Raw genomic sequence first — 15,442 nt, forward strand, 5'->3', positions numbered from 1 at the left:
TTCGCATAAGTGTTATTCAACATTTTTTTGTTGAAACATTTTAATTTAAAACACGTTGCTACGGGAAGCGTGTTTTAAAATAGTGAAAACACGTTTCTATCATAAACTTGTTTTAAAATAATGTTTGTGATCTAAGATTCAGATATTCAAATAAAGACTTAAAACGTTACCAACAAAAAAACATTTTTTTGTCTACCCCATCAGAAAATATCATTTTTTACCTTCCAAATATCTTATGAAAGTGTACGTCGGGAGAAAATAACATTCATGTTACTAAATATTTTGAAGGTGAAAGATATTTTCTGATGAAGAGGACGGGAAAAATCATGTGTACACCACTGGAGGAAAGCTTTTTCTCTCCCTTAGGTAGATGATTTATCTTCGGTGTCTCCCTTAGTATACAAATACTAGCTATTTCATTCGTTTTGGCAGCACAAATTCACAAAATACATTGCACGATAACTTATTAAAAATAAATTTAATTTGACAAAGCTTTGCATAGCCTAAAAAAATAGCGTAACTTTTTGATGGCCGTAGCACCAATTTGAAGAAAAAAAAATATTCATCAATTTTAGTACAGAGTTGTCGATAGTTATTTTTTAGTTAGTCGATAGTTTATTTTTTCTGTTCTTTCGAAGATTTTTTGTTATAAAAATAGTTCAGAATACTTCCAAATCAATTTAAAGATGTAATTAATTGCTCTGTTGTAAAAATTCATTGACCACAATTTAGTGTGGTAGTGCGATCTGTTTTATAGGAAACTATGTTTTTGCATCTGTATTCACGTTTAAAAGTTTGTTTATCATTTTTATTGCAAAACAGACGTCTTTCACGAACGAGTTTTTTTTACAGCATTTTTATTGACGGTTGTTGCATTAATTGGATTTTAATCTTTATCTTCCAAAATATCTGCATTTTAAATTCCATAAAAATCTGTTACTACAACTTTTCATACTTACTTTTCTTACGTATTTCATGGTTTTGTGGCGGCAGTTAGAGAGAATTCTTTAAACCAGAACACCTAATTTGTGACCTATTTGCGTCAAAAAATGCAAATGAGCTGTTGTTATTTTTTTAAAGCTTTGAAATGGAATTTATGTGGCTTATTTGTGTCATTAATTTTACTTTCTCGTGAGATTTGCTGCTCTTCTATTGTGTTTAATTCGAGAGAAAAGAATTAAGATTTATTATTATTTGAAATGAAAAAAGCGCTACCAATCGTAACACCTGATAGGTTACGGGATTCCCCCACGTCAACTGTACAGTTTTCAATAATTATCCAATTACCCCGTTATTATTAAATTAAGTGTAACGACAGTAATTGCGATAATTACGCAAACATGTGGTTAACAGCCATAATAATTGAAAATTAGCTGTTTTTTTACGTTGTGTTGCGTTACGTAGCAGTTGGCCAGCCTGCACATTTGACAGCTCGCCAGTTTATGTTTACGACACGTCAGGTCGGTGAAAATTTGAGGCTTTAACTTTTTATTTTGAACTAAGTTAAAAAATGAATTAGTGATTTGTTACAACGATCTAATTAATTGCACGTTACACTTAATTTGAAAGCAATGGGTGAGCGATTTGGCTGTTTTCGAGCGATGAAAGTGACTTGGAGGTTATCTAAACATTTGCAGGAGTTTTATTTAGTTATTTTAAAAGCCTTTTGGGGGCTCGAGAGATGCGGATCTTGATTCTGGGCTTGGACGGAGCCGGTAAAACTACCATTTTGTATAGATTACAAGTAGGTGAAGTAGTTACGACTATTCCAACCATTGGGTTCAACGTTGAACAAGTACAATACAAAAATCTTAATTTCCAAGTCTGGGATTTGGGCGGTCAGACGAGTATAAGGTGAGTGCGAGGTTTATTATTTATTAATTAAGCGCGTGGCAATTTGTGTGGGTTTCAGGCCGTATTGGAGGTGTTATTATAGTAATACAGATGCAATTATTTATGTGGTGGATTCGGCCGATAAAGAACGAATGGGAATTTCCAAAGATGAGCTGTTTCACATGCTTAGGGTACTAATTTTGTTTTTCTGGTAGGTAATGTTTTAATTTTTTTTGTAGGAGGAGGAATTAGGAGATGCAATTTTGGTCGTCTTGGCCAACAAACAAGACATTCCAGGTTGCATGTCGTTAAAAGAAGTTCACCAAGCGCTCGGCCTCGAAGCACTAAAAAATAGAACGTTTCAAATATTCAAAACATCAGCTACGAAAGGTGAGGGCTTGGATATGGCGATGGAATGGCTGGCAAATGCGTTAAAAAATAAAAAATAACAGTAAATTATCACACTATATTTCTAGTCTTTAATAATACGTTTTTAAGTTATAATTTTGCTGTTTCTCTAAATTTTATTCACGGCTGGTTTTGTCAGTTTGATTCATTCCAATGTTCATGTTACGTTACGCAAAGTATTTAATATTTCATACATTTGTATCATAGAACTTAATAAATATGGATGTCATTCAAAAACTGATTCCTTGGGTATGTTTATTGTTTTACAATATAAAAATATGATAAATAAATAAAGTCAAGCCAAGCAGCAGCAACAAAATAAATTTTATCCTTAAAATTATTACGGAGGACTAAAACTAGGAGGCGAAACAACCTTTAAAAAGTCAAAAAATTAGTAGTAAATACAAAAATATTTCGAGCCTAAACTATTTAATAGTACCTAAAGCCTTGTGATACGGTTAAAGGAACAGTAAACAGGAGTAGAGAATCAAATTTTCTTCCAAAAAGTCCCTGGAGCCATTTCTTTATTATTTAACGGTTTTAACAATTCGTTAGTTTTTTTTTTTTGGTTGTGTCAAAAATACAAAATACCAATTTCTATTCAAATTCGATTCCGGTGAAAATTACGATTTTTTTATTTTCAGGCTTTTTATTTAATTTAATTTCGGCATATTTGTCAAATTTATTTATATTTTCTACAACTGCGTTATTAATACATTGTCTTTAACCGTATTCATTAATTATTTGAAGCGGACAGAAAGTTTGTAGTTTTTTATACAAGCTGAGTCTGCTAAAAGTATTTTTTACTATATCTCAAAAACTAACAGTTGCAAAGTAATCAACGTTTGTCATTGAATAATTAACGTTTTTCTCTACGTATATGCATTTTTTTTAGAACTTTTGTGCACTTCTTTCTAATAAAAAATATAAAAATATCGAAACAACCATTACTTAAAAGAAGAATTGTGGGTAGCCCCAAAACTATTATGTTCATTCGAGTTTTTAATACATAATTATTTTTTGGGACTAGCGACATTTTTTTACCTTTTTTGCTCAAAACAACATACTATTTCTTAGTTCGAAGTAAAGAATCACTTTAGCACTCTAAATATAAAAAAAGATTCGGGGCTTCCCCACAAAGATACATTGGTTTCAGGATCAGTTTTTGAAATGCAGACTGAAAGTTTCAGTGTTTATTGTTATTTAGGGTGCAGGTGATTATTATACAGCGTGCTCAAAAACTGGCGCACCAACTCAACGGTGTGTGGCAGAGAACTGGTTACATATAAAGGTAAAAATAGTAAAAAAATTCTTTGTATTAAAGTTAATGATAAATAACGGATTTTAGATAAATGATATGTGGCAACGTTGTCTAACAGTCATGATCGCAATAGAATTTGAGCAACAATAAAAATAAATGATTTTTGAAGCGGTTTCCTAGGAAATAATTCCCAGTGTTGGCACATCTACACATTGTGATTTTTTGGATGAATTTTAATTTTTTTAAATTAAAAAAACTGTTAAAGTCTCAGAGTAAATTTAAAAATAATTATTCATCGTTTTGTTACGGGACGATTACCTGGTATGAAACATGAAAACATAAAAAAATAATATAAACTAAAGAAGTTAACACAATAAGTTTGTAGCTCCAGATTTCTTAAAATATGACTCTAGGAATTTTTTCAACATTTTTCCTGTAATCTGCAGTTGCTTCTCAATAACGTACCACTGAGTTGGTGCGCCAGTTTTTGAGCACCCTGTATATAAATAACATTGAAACTTTTAGCCTGCATTTGAAGAAAACCAATACAAAGTGCACCTTCTAAACAATGTATATGTGTGGGGAAGCCTAGAATCTCTCTATAACGCTCAGAACTCAGAATTCGTTAATTTTGAAACACTCTTTATAAGTAGGTATCCCTTGTTCTATAGTGACATAAGAAATAATAAATGTTTGCAGCGACTTAATATTAAGTAATTAATTAGTTTTTTTTTGAGTTTTGTTAAATTTATTTTAATAAGCAAATCCTAGAAAAATTCTGAAAAAAAAATAAATAAAGGAAAAGTATTATGAGGATTTAATGGCAAACGCTGAATTCTGTATGATTATTAATACTTGAGATACAGTAAAAATACAGTTAAAACGAAGTTAAAAATTAAAACGAAGTATTAGTAAAAGTTTTTTGGTTTTCGAGATAAAAAAATAAGTAAAATAAAACAATTTTTCTTTGCACAAATAATCCAATAAGTTTAAAAAAAATAAAACTAAATATTTTTACTGCTTTGGTAGTATACATTCTTTTATATTTCTCGTGAATTCAAAATTTAAAAATATTAAATAATAGAGTTTTAAAAATAAAATAAAAAAGTTATAGACAATAGTTATTAATAATACGAGTGCGAAAACACGAGCTTAAAGTTCGAGAGTTCGAAGACTATACACCTAAGAACTTTAAGCGTTTGCACAAGTTTTTAAAAATTTTTTTGTTAGAACTTTTTAATTTAAAACACGTTGCTGTGGGAATCTTGTTTTAAAATAGTGTTCATAATCTAGGATTCAGATGTTAAAAAGAAGACTTCAAATGTTACCAACAAAAAATAATTATTAATTACATCCAAAAGGCCTTATTTGTCCGTACTTGCCTTATTTTGTAAGGAGTAATTGTTTTTTATAATCTTTTTTCATTTGGAATTTGATGTTAGTAAATGTTGTCAAGCTGATTACTACTGAGAGAAATGAAAAAAAAAACGATCACTCCTTACAAAATAAGACAAAATCAGAAAGTCCATGTGTATAGTTGTCGACAACTCTTTTGTTCTAATTTTTATTGTATATATTTTTTTATATTTATTATACTAAACGAAAAACAATAAATAAAATGTCGATTGTTCCCAAAAAAGTTTAGTGGTGTTTTTATCTCGGTAATTAAAAAACTTTTACCAGAATTTTTTTTCACCATTTGTTGGCCCAAAGTTTATGCATATAAATTAAGAGTTCTTGTATACTTTTAGCAGACTTACATTGTATTGCTTTCGATAAAATTACTGTTCGATTTGTGCGCTGTCGCCTCCTAATGCATTAGTCCTCCGTGAGATAATTACATGTTAATATATTTTTTATGCTTCCTTAAATGAACGGATAGGTAAGACGACGTTGCAAAACTCCTATTACAGATATTACAAGTGTAGGGTTTTTCCCCTGTATGTTTCCTGATATGTACATTGAGACTACTACTCTGTGTGAATTTTTTCCCGCAAATTTCACACTCGAAAGGCCTTTCGCCAGTATGCGTCCTTAAATGTTTATCAAGATAGGTTGCTCTCGTAAAAACGCGTTCACACAACGTACAATTGAACAAATTTTCGCCAGTGTGCGTCCGCGTATGTTCCTGCAAATACGCCGCCGTTGTGAATTTTTTATCGCACGTTATGCACGTGAATTTTTCCCCAGTGTGTTTCATAATGTGCGTTTGCAACTCAGACGCGTAATTGCAAATTTTATCGCACATTGTGCATTTGTAAGGTTGGCGGCCTGTGTGTTGCCTCATATGCACCGTCAATTGGGACGAATGGGTGAACTCTTCATTGCACACTTTACAAACGAACTTCTCCCCAGTGTGTTTCTTCATATGGACTGTTAAATGCGACGATTGAGTGAACGACTTTGAGCAAATGTTGCACTGCCAGGGCCGGTCTCCGGTATGCGTTTTCAGGTGCGAATTCAGTATATAACCCGAAGTGAATTTTTTATCGCAATAATTACATGCGAAGGGTTTTTCCCCGGTGTGCGACCGCATGTGCACCTGCAGATCGCTGGCTTTGATGTAGCGCTTTTCGCAGCAATTACACGCGTACGGTTTTTCCCCGGTGTGGATTCGCATGTGGACTGTCAGCTCTGCAGTGATCGTGAAGCGTTTTTGACACACGTTGCACTGGAACGGTTTTTCCCCCGTGTGTCGCCTGATGTGTTCCCGCAAATGCGACGAGTGATAGAACTTCTTGTCGCAGTATTTGCACTCGAACGGTTTTTCCCCGGTGTGAGTCCTCATGTGAATTTTGAGATTGGCGTTTTTGGCGTATTTTTTCCCGCAAAGCTCGCACGTGAACTTGTAGGGGTCTTCTATGATAATCGTGGTTTTGCTTTGTTGGGCCTCCAGCCGTGCTGCCGCCGGAGTCAGACTTGGATATTGGGGCAAAGGCTGCGTTTGGGTTTTCACAGACCGGGTTGGCACCACCGCTTTTTTCACGATTTTTTCATATTTTGCAAAACCAGTAGTGGCAACTGAATCTGGGGACGCACTTCGCGAATTCTCCGGCGGCTTATTTCCTGTGTCATCGTCAAGGAAATGCTTCAGGTTTAGGAAATCATTGGTTTTAACAGTTTCGATGACAGCACCTTGGATTTGAATTGTGTTAGTCAGCTGAAAGTCGTCCAAATTTGTGTAAGAGGCGACTTTTTCCTGGGAAAAATACTGCTGATAAGTGTTCTCCGATTGGATACACAATAATCGGAACTCGTACGCACTCCGGAGTTTTTCGATACAATTCGAACACAACAAGTTGGAGTATCCATTTTTCGTCCAAGCCTGGTAAAGAAACATTAAAGACGGGGTTTTTACCTACGAAAACTTACAATATCCGAAATGCAAGCAACAAGTTTATCACATAATTTTATATTGTCGGAGTCGACCGAATCCAACGGGGTTAAAGCACTTTCAACGCGCAAACAAGTGCGACAGCAGTCCGTTAGCTGGAACACACTGTTCATTTTTCAAAATTAACATTAGGGTGCCTCAAGCACCAGTAAATTGTTGTTTATTTATAAACATTTGTTTGACAGATGTCACATCGGCAGGTGGCGCCCTTGCTCCACCAACAAAAAAAATCAATTCTATTGATAATTCCTACAAAACGATGTCAATCGATTGAATAACTCTTAATTGAAGCACTGGCGTGTGTGAATTGCAGGCGGGGCCCCCAGCTTGGGCGTAAATCGCCGAAAACGCCGTAGGGATTTTCTCGTTGGTGTGTTGGTGGTGGCTTTTTTACCAAACTTGACGTTTGCGTTTTGTTAAGGTTATAATTGTTTAATTCCATGTCTGAAGAAATCGCTTTCGAAGACCGAAATTCCAATGGAATTGCGATGGACAACATAATAAACGTTGCGGATTGTTGCCGCGCGTGTTTACGCATCGATTGCTCCCTAACACCGACAAGTGCCCAAGATAATGACTCGATAAAGTTTTGCGACAAGTTGTTGTCCTGCGTTTCTGAAGTTGTAAGTCCTATTCGTTTACAGTGATGTGGTCTTAATTTTGTATTTAGATGTGGCAAAAGGAGGGGTTACCGTCACTGATTTGTTCAACTTGCATTGAACGTCTGAGGGTTGCTTACGACTTTCGCAATATTTGTCTCCAGTCAGACAATACTTTGCACCGGTATATCACTCACCTGCAGGAGGACAGTAAAAACCTGGGGGTTAGGACCCTGACAACTCCCACAAAGTTTGATTTTACGATAACTACAAGTACCCAGGATGAAATTCCGATAAGTGTGGAGGAGCCTCAAAATGCGGAGTATCTCCACTTGAAGCATTTCCTCGACAATGATGAGGATTTGACTAAAAACGAGACATTGGTTGAAGTGGCTGGGTCCGAAAGTACAAGCCCTGACTCCTCAACTGCAACTTTTTTGGCAAATCAAGAGCAGCCCCCACAACAGCCCCCCCAAATAATCCAAATTCAAGTGCAGCCCCGCCAGGTCATCAAGCGAACAACGGGGATCCAAGTGCGCCCCCCGACTCCCGATCAGGACGGCGTGGACGTTAAACCCTTCACTTGCACAATTTGTGGTAAAAACTACCGAAAAAACGCGAATCTGCGCATTCACATGCGCACCCACACCGGGGAAAAACCCTTCGAGTGTAAATACTGCGAGAAACGGTTTTACCACTCGTCGCATTTGCGCGAACACATCCGACGCCACACGGGGGAAAAACCGTTTCAATGCGCCGTTTGTAACAAGCGTTTCACGATCAAGGGCGAGCTCACGATGCACATGAAATCGCACACGGGGGAAAAACCGTACGCGTGCACTTGTTGCGACCGGCGGTGTCTCACAGCTGCCGATTTGAAAGTACACATGCGAACACACACCGGGGAAAAACCGTTCAGTTGTGTCACTTGTGGCAAAAAATTCGCAAGTACTTACATCCTCAACTCGCATATTAAAACACACACGGGTGAACGTCCGTACACTTGCTCTATTTGCGGTAAATCGTTCACACAGTCGTCGCATCTTAACGTCCACATGCGTAAACACACCGGTGAGAAAGTCAGTTGTAAAGTTTGCGATGCGAAATTCACGCATTCGTCCCAACTGACCGTGCATATGCGGGAACATACGGGAAAACAGCCTTACAAGTGCACAATGTGCGATAAAATTTGCAATTACGCGTCTGAGTTGCAAACGCATATGATGAAGCACACGGGTGAGAAGTTCACCTGCGTGACGTGCGATAAAAAATTCACAACGGCGGCGTATTTGCAAGAGCACACGCGGACACATACGGGGGAAAACCTCTCGACTTGTCCCGTGTGCGATCGGCAATTTACGCGCCACCAGTATTTGCAAAAGCACATGCGCACGCATACGGGGGAAAAACCGTACACGTGTTTCACGTGCGGGAAGAGATTCACGCAGTCGTCGTCGCTTAAAGTCCATATTAGAATACATACGGGGGAAAAACCGTATTCCTGCACAATTTGCGATCGCAGGTTTACGACATCGTCCGATCTCTCGGCGCATAATAAAAAGCATAAGAAATATATCAATTTATAATTCGGTGCAATGTTGTTTGGTGTAGCTGAACTGTGATAACAATAATTTTGTGGTAGGTCGACGGATAAACACTCATGTAATCAAGTTGTGTAATTGGTAGAAGTTGATTTTTTTACCGGCTTGACTTGCTTTTCGAATTTTTTATATTGTATATAAGTTTTCAGTATTATCTCATTTATTTTATTTTTAATGCGATTTATTAGGCTTATTTATTCTCCAAGAGAATCGCTGTTTCAGTTTAAATTATGTTTAAAACACCTTTTAGCAAATCAATTTTTTGTGCTGCCAAAGTCAGCAAAAAACCCTACTGCTGCAAAATACAAATAATAACCTTTAGCTAAAAAATAACTGCTTAGGACAACTTAGTTGCTGGTGATATTAGATCAGGTCTCAGATATAACAAAACAAATGGTTGCGAATATTCGAAAATCACCGTTGGAGGCGCCACTGAGGTAGGTTGAAAACAGTAACCTTAAATGGCGGGAAATGCATTACATACGGAATGACTGTTGTATCTTTGGCGCAAGGAACAAATGTTGACAGATTAGAGAAAAACACTTACTTTATTGTAAAATTATTACAAAGACATTGAAAAGCCTACCTTTTGAAACACATTATGCTTAAATGTATCAACAGTTATTAATCTTAAGTGCAGTTTTGTAACTTTACCGAAATATTACATGATTTTTTCTTATTGGTATTAATAATGTTGTTGCTTATAGATACGAGCAGAGGTAGTACCTTTTATTCTACAAGCGGTTACTATGGTACATTATTTTATTTAGTTATTTTTTATCTTATACGACAGAGTAAAGTGGCTATTTGGTGATTTTTTATTCTATCGGTGAAAAAATTTAACAAAAATACCTCAATGTACCTATAAGAGAAAACGTTGTATTATAAACGTAAAAAAAGTTGGCATTATCTGCACGTGATTCACATCACTCGTAGATAATGAACAACTTTTCTTTACATGTATAATCAACTACATTCTGTCTATAAGTGAATGTAGGATCGTAGTAGGTATTAAAAGTTTGCTGCTTCTTCCTAAAAAAACGAACAATGTTAGTATATGAAAAATTGAATTTCACTGGTTGCCTGAGTAGATAAAAGTTGGTACTTTTTAGAAATATCATAAAAATAAAATAATTAAATGGGGCAAATTCAAATTCTAGAACCTTCTGAGATACTACACTCTTTTATAAATAGTCTGTACTATTTTCATTGGAAAAAATCTATCCTAAAGTACACTTCACTAATTTATTCTTTTTTTTAAACCCAACATGTGTTCGCTATGATCCATTACTAACTTATAGTCTTTGATTACGTATTTGCTTTAATAACACTTTGTAATGGAAAATTAAATATTCTTCACTTTTTACCTACGTTCAAATTCAAGCAAAAATCACTTTACAAACCAAAACCAAAGCTAGTGTTTATTTGCTGTTTCAAATCTATGTACAATGTATTCAAAAATGGATGTTTATCAATCTTAATTAAAAAAATAATTCATTAAAATGCGACGTTGGCGTTTTATAGTTTTGAAACAGCTAATAATTTTAAGGTTTGTCGTCAACATATTGTCATTCTGACAGTACATGTCAGTTGAAAGGCATCGTCAATGTTATGAATTTTTGATATTTTGCTTCATCTACCCTCGGATTTTGTTGTCAGCATTTCATTTGCAATACCCTTGTCTACAAATTGTTTGATGTGTGTGGGATTTCCGTTTTTTAAAAATTGAGTTTGCATTTGAAATTCGAACATCACAGATGATAATTGACATGTTTAGTAATAAATTGAGTATTAGCTGTTTCAATACTAGATATGCCAAGGGCGCATTTTCTGGAAAAGTTAGTTGTTAGAAAAGTTAGTTGTTAATGCACTTCAAAAAGTTAAATATTGTAATTTATAGTTTCATTGATAGTTCTAGTGATAAATTATAACTATGTTACATTTTTATCAACCTTATTTGGCTATTTTTTAGCTATTTTTAGCTATTAGCTGTTTCAAAACTATGTAATGCCAACGTCGCATTTTACCAAATAATTTTTTTAAATAAGGTTGATAAAAGTGTAAAGTAGTTATTGATTAGATCTTTCATTGCAACTATAAATTACATTAGCCATTAAGTGCATAACTAACTTATAATAACTAATTTTGAGAAAAAATGCGACGTTGGCATTTACATAGTTTCGAAGCAGCTAATAATACCAACATAATCTTGTAACTAAAGTTCATTCGGAATTAAAATCAATTGTCAAATTGTTTCAACGTTGGCAACTCCATTTAAAATTGTTCGTCCAATACAGTTACAATATATATTTCAATACTAAGAAATCTGTTACTTTAAAAGGCAGCACAAAAAATATTGTATATTCCTCTTGTGAAAACTCCATTGCATTGCTCATGCACATCCGTTTCGTTTGCTATGAATCCTTTTCCAAACTTATAAAAAATATATTAGCTGTTTCAAAACTATAGAAATGCCAACGTCGCATTGCCCATAAAGGTTAGTTCTTATAAATTACTCATGCTCTTCAAAAAAATTAATAGCTAATGTAATTTAGTTTCATTAGTAGATATTTTTCGTTTTTATCAACCTTATTTAAAAAATAATTCGGTAAAATGCGACGTTGGCATTTCTATAGTTTGAAACAGCTAATAATTAATAAATAACGATTATTTGGTCTTGATTTGGCAAATGCAAAAATGAATCGTTGCAAGTAGAGAAAAAGTGCTATAATGTAACATAATTAAATAAAGTAATTTTGTGTGTGAGAAAATTGTAAGGTGGTCAAGAGTGCTCTGAAAATTCATAAACGTATGTTTCGTGACCTGTCAAATTTGACATTTGTATTGTCATTTCATTGACAGCACTCTTGACCACATTTTCATTCAATACAAAATTCCATGTTTTTTAGTTGGGAGATATATTAAATATTTAATTTCAACACGTCGTTGTGGCTTTAATTGATCCACGTATTTGAAAGCGCAAAATGTCAGAGGTGGTGTCCTATATTTCCATCAATAATACTTTTCTGTAAATTGAATCAGCGACAGGTTTCATTGAATTGTAGTCTCATTATTCTCATTTCATTGTTTTCATCGTTCAGTTTTATTTTTCTAAAGCTGCGTTATCTGACAAAAACAACTGTAACTCGGGCGTAATTAAATTTGCCGACCAATTATTTCTAAGATTTAGTGCCAGAACTCTTATTTTAATTGTAGCAGTCAAGTGTACAACTGCGATTAAGTTAAATATTGCAATAAAATTGTAAAATTTCGCTTGTAACTATATGTTATAATAACAAATAAAAATAGAAATTTTAAAAATGTGTTTTAATTTGACCCCATCCTCTACTGATGACGTTGAACAAGTACAAGTGCTGCAACGTGTGTGGTTTAAGAATTAAACATTAAAAAAATTTTAAGAGTATTTGAAAGAAGAACATTTATTGTTTTCTGAAACCTGTCACAAGGTAAGTAAAAAACGTTTTTCCTTTTTTTTCCAACCTGAAACAATCGAGTTTGTTATGAAAACCTGTCAATTTTTTGGTTAGGTTGCTAACGTTACGGTTACGTGTACGCACATGGTGTATTCTTGGTTGCATATGCTCTTTTAAACTTGGCCTAGGTTTTGGAATGATTTTCCAACGTACAGGCGCTATAGTAATACCTTAAATTAAACCCTTGTTCGATAATGCATTATTGTGGTTTATGCAGCGAACGTGCAACAACTACGTGTACCGCGAGCAAACCTACTTTAAATCCGCTTATTTGAAGGCGGTGAAGCGCTATTTAGCCATGAATAAAACAAAAAATAATGAAGTGGCAAAGATGTTCCGGCTAATTATCTCATTTGTTAGCCCTCTAAAGAATAAATTGCAGCTTTTGTCCGCCACAATTTATAAAATAAACGCGAGTTTCTGTAACAATGTTATAAACTTTTCGGTTCGGTTTCTCAAAAAATACTTGATCTTGTTAGAGAGTTTTTTCCCTTCAAATCTCACTTGACAATTTCCGTAATATTCAACTAAGCAAACTTATTCGCGTCGATGTTGTGTAAATGTTTTCAACTTAAGTTGTTATAAGTTTAAATCGATTTAAATTGTGCAACTACTTCGTATAAAGATTCCGTATGTAATCTTATTACAGAAATAACTTCTAGCATAAAATATCCGCTAGAAAAGAGCAATAAAAACTTTGCGTCGAGATTCTCATGCCTGTTGAAGTGCTATTACTTTCGAAAATTTTTGTTTAAACTTGAAAATTGTTGCACTGAGCTTTCAAAACTTTTTTCTCAAATTTTTGTTTTTATTTGTTCTTAAGAGCTCATTTTATGCCTCAAAACGTCTTACGTCGCCTGCCACGGGACGGCATAAATTTTATTTGCCCCAGGCGGCAAATTTCGTTGCGACCCTCTTGTATTTAGGGTGTTTAACAATTTTGATTAAAATAAAATTGAAGCTCGTTAAAAGAAATTTTACGTTTATGATGACTACAAAAAATCTGGTAAATGCCACGACTGTTCAGATATTTACTAAGTATATAACCTGCAGCCTGGAGTGTCTCACAACGATGAATTTATAATAATAAAATCGATACTTATAAGGAAATGGTTTAATAAATGATTAAAAGCGTTTTATAATTTCTGTCGCATCCTGTCTCAATTCTGGGAAGTTTATTTTTATAATAACAAACAAAATTAGATTAACTTATATTGCAGTCATTTGTATCGAGTTTTGTAGTTCCGTATAACGTCTAACATTTGCTAGAAAAAATAAAACAGGACAATAAAACCAACTTTATAGTTTGTGTGTTAGTGTAATAAAATCTCCAAGAACACTTGACTAAAACTTTTACCCAAGTCGTTTTAATTTTTAATAAAATACGAAATAAGGAGTCGTCAAAATTTCAGCGATAATGTCTGGATTTGGAGACCAGCCCGACTATTTCCGTCAGCAGCAGGACGTTTCATACAATTTCGAAATGCCCCCTCAGCAGGACTTCCAGCAGGAATTGTAAGTACAAGTTTTTGTGCCTGTGAAGTTATTGAAACCACTCAAAGCTTTGATTCAGCTTTGCAGCTTTTTATTGAAAGCAAGCTTGGGCTAAAAATATTTTGTTTCACTAATGTGGTCTTAGTGGAATTACAGTTACTAGGTATAATCTTTTGTGATAGGAATAGGGTTGGAAGCCGAAAATCTGTGACATTTTCCGGTCAAAGAATTTTTTCATTTCGTTATACTGCAAAATAATTATATTACGCTGTATAGCAGTGCAAAATTATCCATCTCCTCTTATATATCACGTTTCGCTTCGACAGTGAAAAGCTATTAATTTCCGTTTCCTTAATCACGAGCCAATCAATATCTGTGCTATCTTTGGACCGTGTTTTTCTAATCGCAAATTAATTTGTATCGTTATTTTATTTACTGAGATTCCAGCCATGCGATTAGAAGTTATTCAATTTTGCCGCAACTTTTGACATAAAAAGTTGTGTCTGTATTAGTAACTTCATTAGGGAATTTATCGCACTTTCAGACTTCTAATTGTTTTAATTTAATCTCACTGGCTGCAATACAAACATCGGTTTGTTACTTTGAAATTATCGATCGTGCAACTTTGTGCCAGTGTTCTGCACTAGACAAAATGAATTTTTCATTATTTAAGAAAGGCCGAATATGTTCCCAAAATTTTACAGACTATAAAGTTGATGAAACTAGTTTGTGTTGCGACTGCCTCAAAAAATATTACAACGCAGTAGCGACAACAATAAAGAGATTTATTACCAACCAAGCAATTTAATTAAAATTATTCTGCGAATAAGCTGTGAAGTTCATTGCCAGGGCGTTTCGAAAATGCGTCAAAATGGGACGATCGCCTAATTATTCGGTGCAGTCTTTATGCAGATTTTATGTTTGGCGCATGCAAAATTCAGCTTAATTTTATAAATATTCATCCGGAAAAAGTGACACGGGATGAAAATTCCAGTTTTATTGGAGCGGCTTTGTAAATTTTTGCATTTACAAATTAAAGTTCAGCATTTTTTCTATTTTCAAAAACGAAGAGAAATGTTTGCGCACTTAAATATTAACGCAGGGCCTTATTTATGTCAACAAAGGGTTGTTACGTGTTAATATAAACGTTGGTATAAATTTAGATTTATGGCGAGAGGAGTCGTTTAAGTACCTTAAAGTTGTTTACTGTCGAATTTTGCTTCAAAAATAATTCATTATTACGGCCTGGTTTCATTCACAATCATTCCGAAACAGTGAAATTGATGTATGAAAGCTCGTCCGCTTTTTTGGTTTGTTTCCGCATTAGATCCACCTCCGTTGTTTTAATTCTGAGTACA

General features: G+C 34.4%; 4 protein-coding genes across 4 annotated transcripts in view; 3 read left to right on the forward strand and 1 right to left on the reverse strand.

Moving 5' to 3' along the window:
* The first annotated feature begins 1,406 nt into the window (after window positions 1–1,406).
* Window positions 1,407–2,482, forward strand: Arl1 (ADP ribosylation factor-like 1). The gene is made up of 4 exons (XM_967932.5): window positions 1,407–1,575; window positions 1,638–1,854; window positions 1,913–2,024; window positions 2,073–2,482. The coding sequence occupies exons 1-4, from the start codon at window positions 1,572–1,574 to the stop codon at window positions 2,280–2,282; spliced, it is 543 nt and encodes a 180-aa protein (XP_973025.1). The 5' UTR covers window positions 1,407–1,571; the 3' UTR covers window positions 2,283–2,482.
* On the reverse strand, window positions 2,286–7,135 carry LOC100141551 (zinc finger protein ZFP2). Its single transcript, XM_001812517.4, has 2 exons — window positions 6,875–7,135; window positions 2,286–6,827 (listed from the first exon to the last, which is right to left on the reverse strand). The coding sequence occupies exons 1-2, from the start codon at window positions 7,007–7,009 to the stop codon at window positions 5,340–5,342; spliced, it is 1,623 nt and encodes a 540-aa protein (XP_001812569.1). The 5' UTR covers window positions 7,010–7,135; the 3' UTR covers window positions 2,286–5,339.
* A 13-nt stretch (window positions 7,136–7,148) lies between these two features.
* Window positions 7,149–12,417, forward strand: LOC661879 (gastrula zinc finger protein XlCGF57.1). The gene is made up of 3 exons (XM_008194621.3): window positions 7,149–7,266; window positions 7,318–7,519; window positions 7,567–12,417. Exons 2-3 carry the CDS (start codon window positions 7,337–7,339, stop codon window positions 9,079–9,081), a joined length of 1,698 nt encoding a protein of 565 aa, XP_008192843.1. The 5' UTR covers window positions 7,149–7,266; window positions 7,318–7,336; the 3' UTR covers window positions 9,082–12,417.
* Window positions 12,418–15,442, forward strand: part of Yip1d1 (Yip1 domain-containing 1) — a 106,815-nt gene continuing 103,790 nt past the window's right edge. Inside the window, exons 1-2 of the mRNA XM_008194624.3 lie at window positions 12,418–12,563; window positions 14,003–14,105. Of these exons, the coding sequence (XP_008192846.2) occupies window positions 14,008–14,105 (98 nt within the window). The 5' untranslated portion in view covers window positions 12,418–12,563; window positions 14,003–14,007. The remainder of the gene's footprint in view (window positions 12,564–14,002; window positions 14,106–15,442) is intronic.

The sequence above is a fragment of the Tribolium castaneum genome, chromosome 9 (assembly GCF_031307605.1).
Source record: "Tribolium castaneum strain GA2 chromosome 9, icTriCast1.1, whole genome shotgun sequence".
NCBI classification, from domain to species: domain Eukaryota; kingdom Metazoa; phylum Arthropoda; class Insecta; order Coleoptera; family Tenebrionidae; genus Tribolium; species Tribolium castaneum.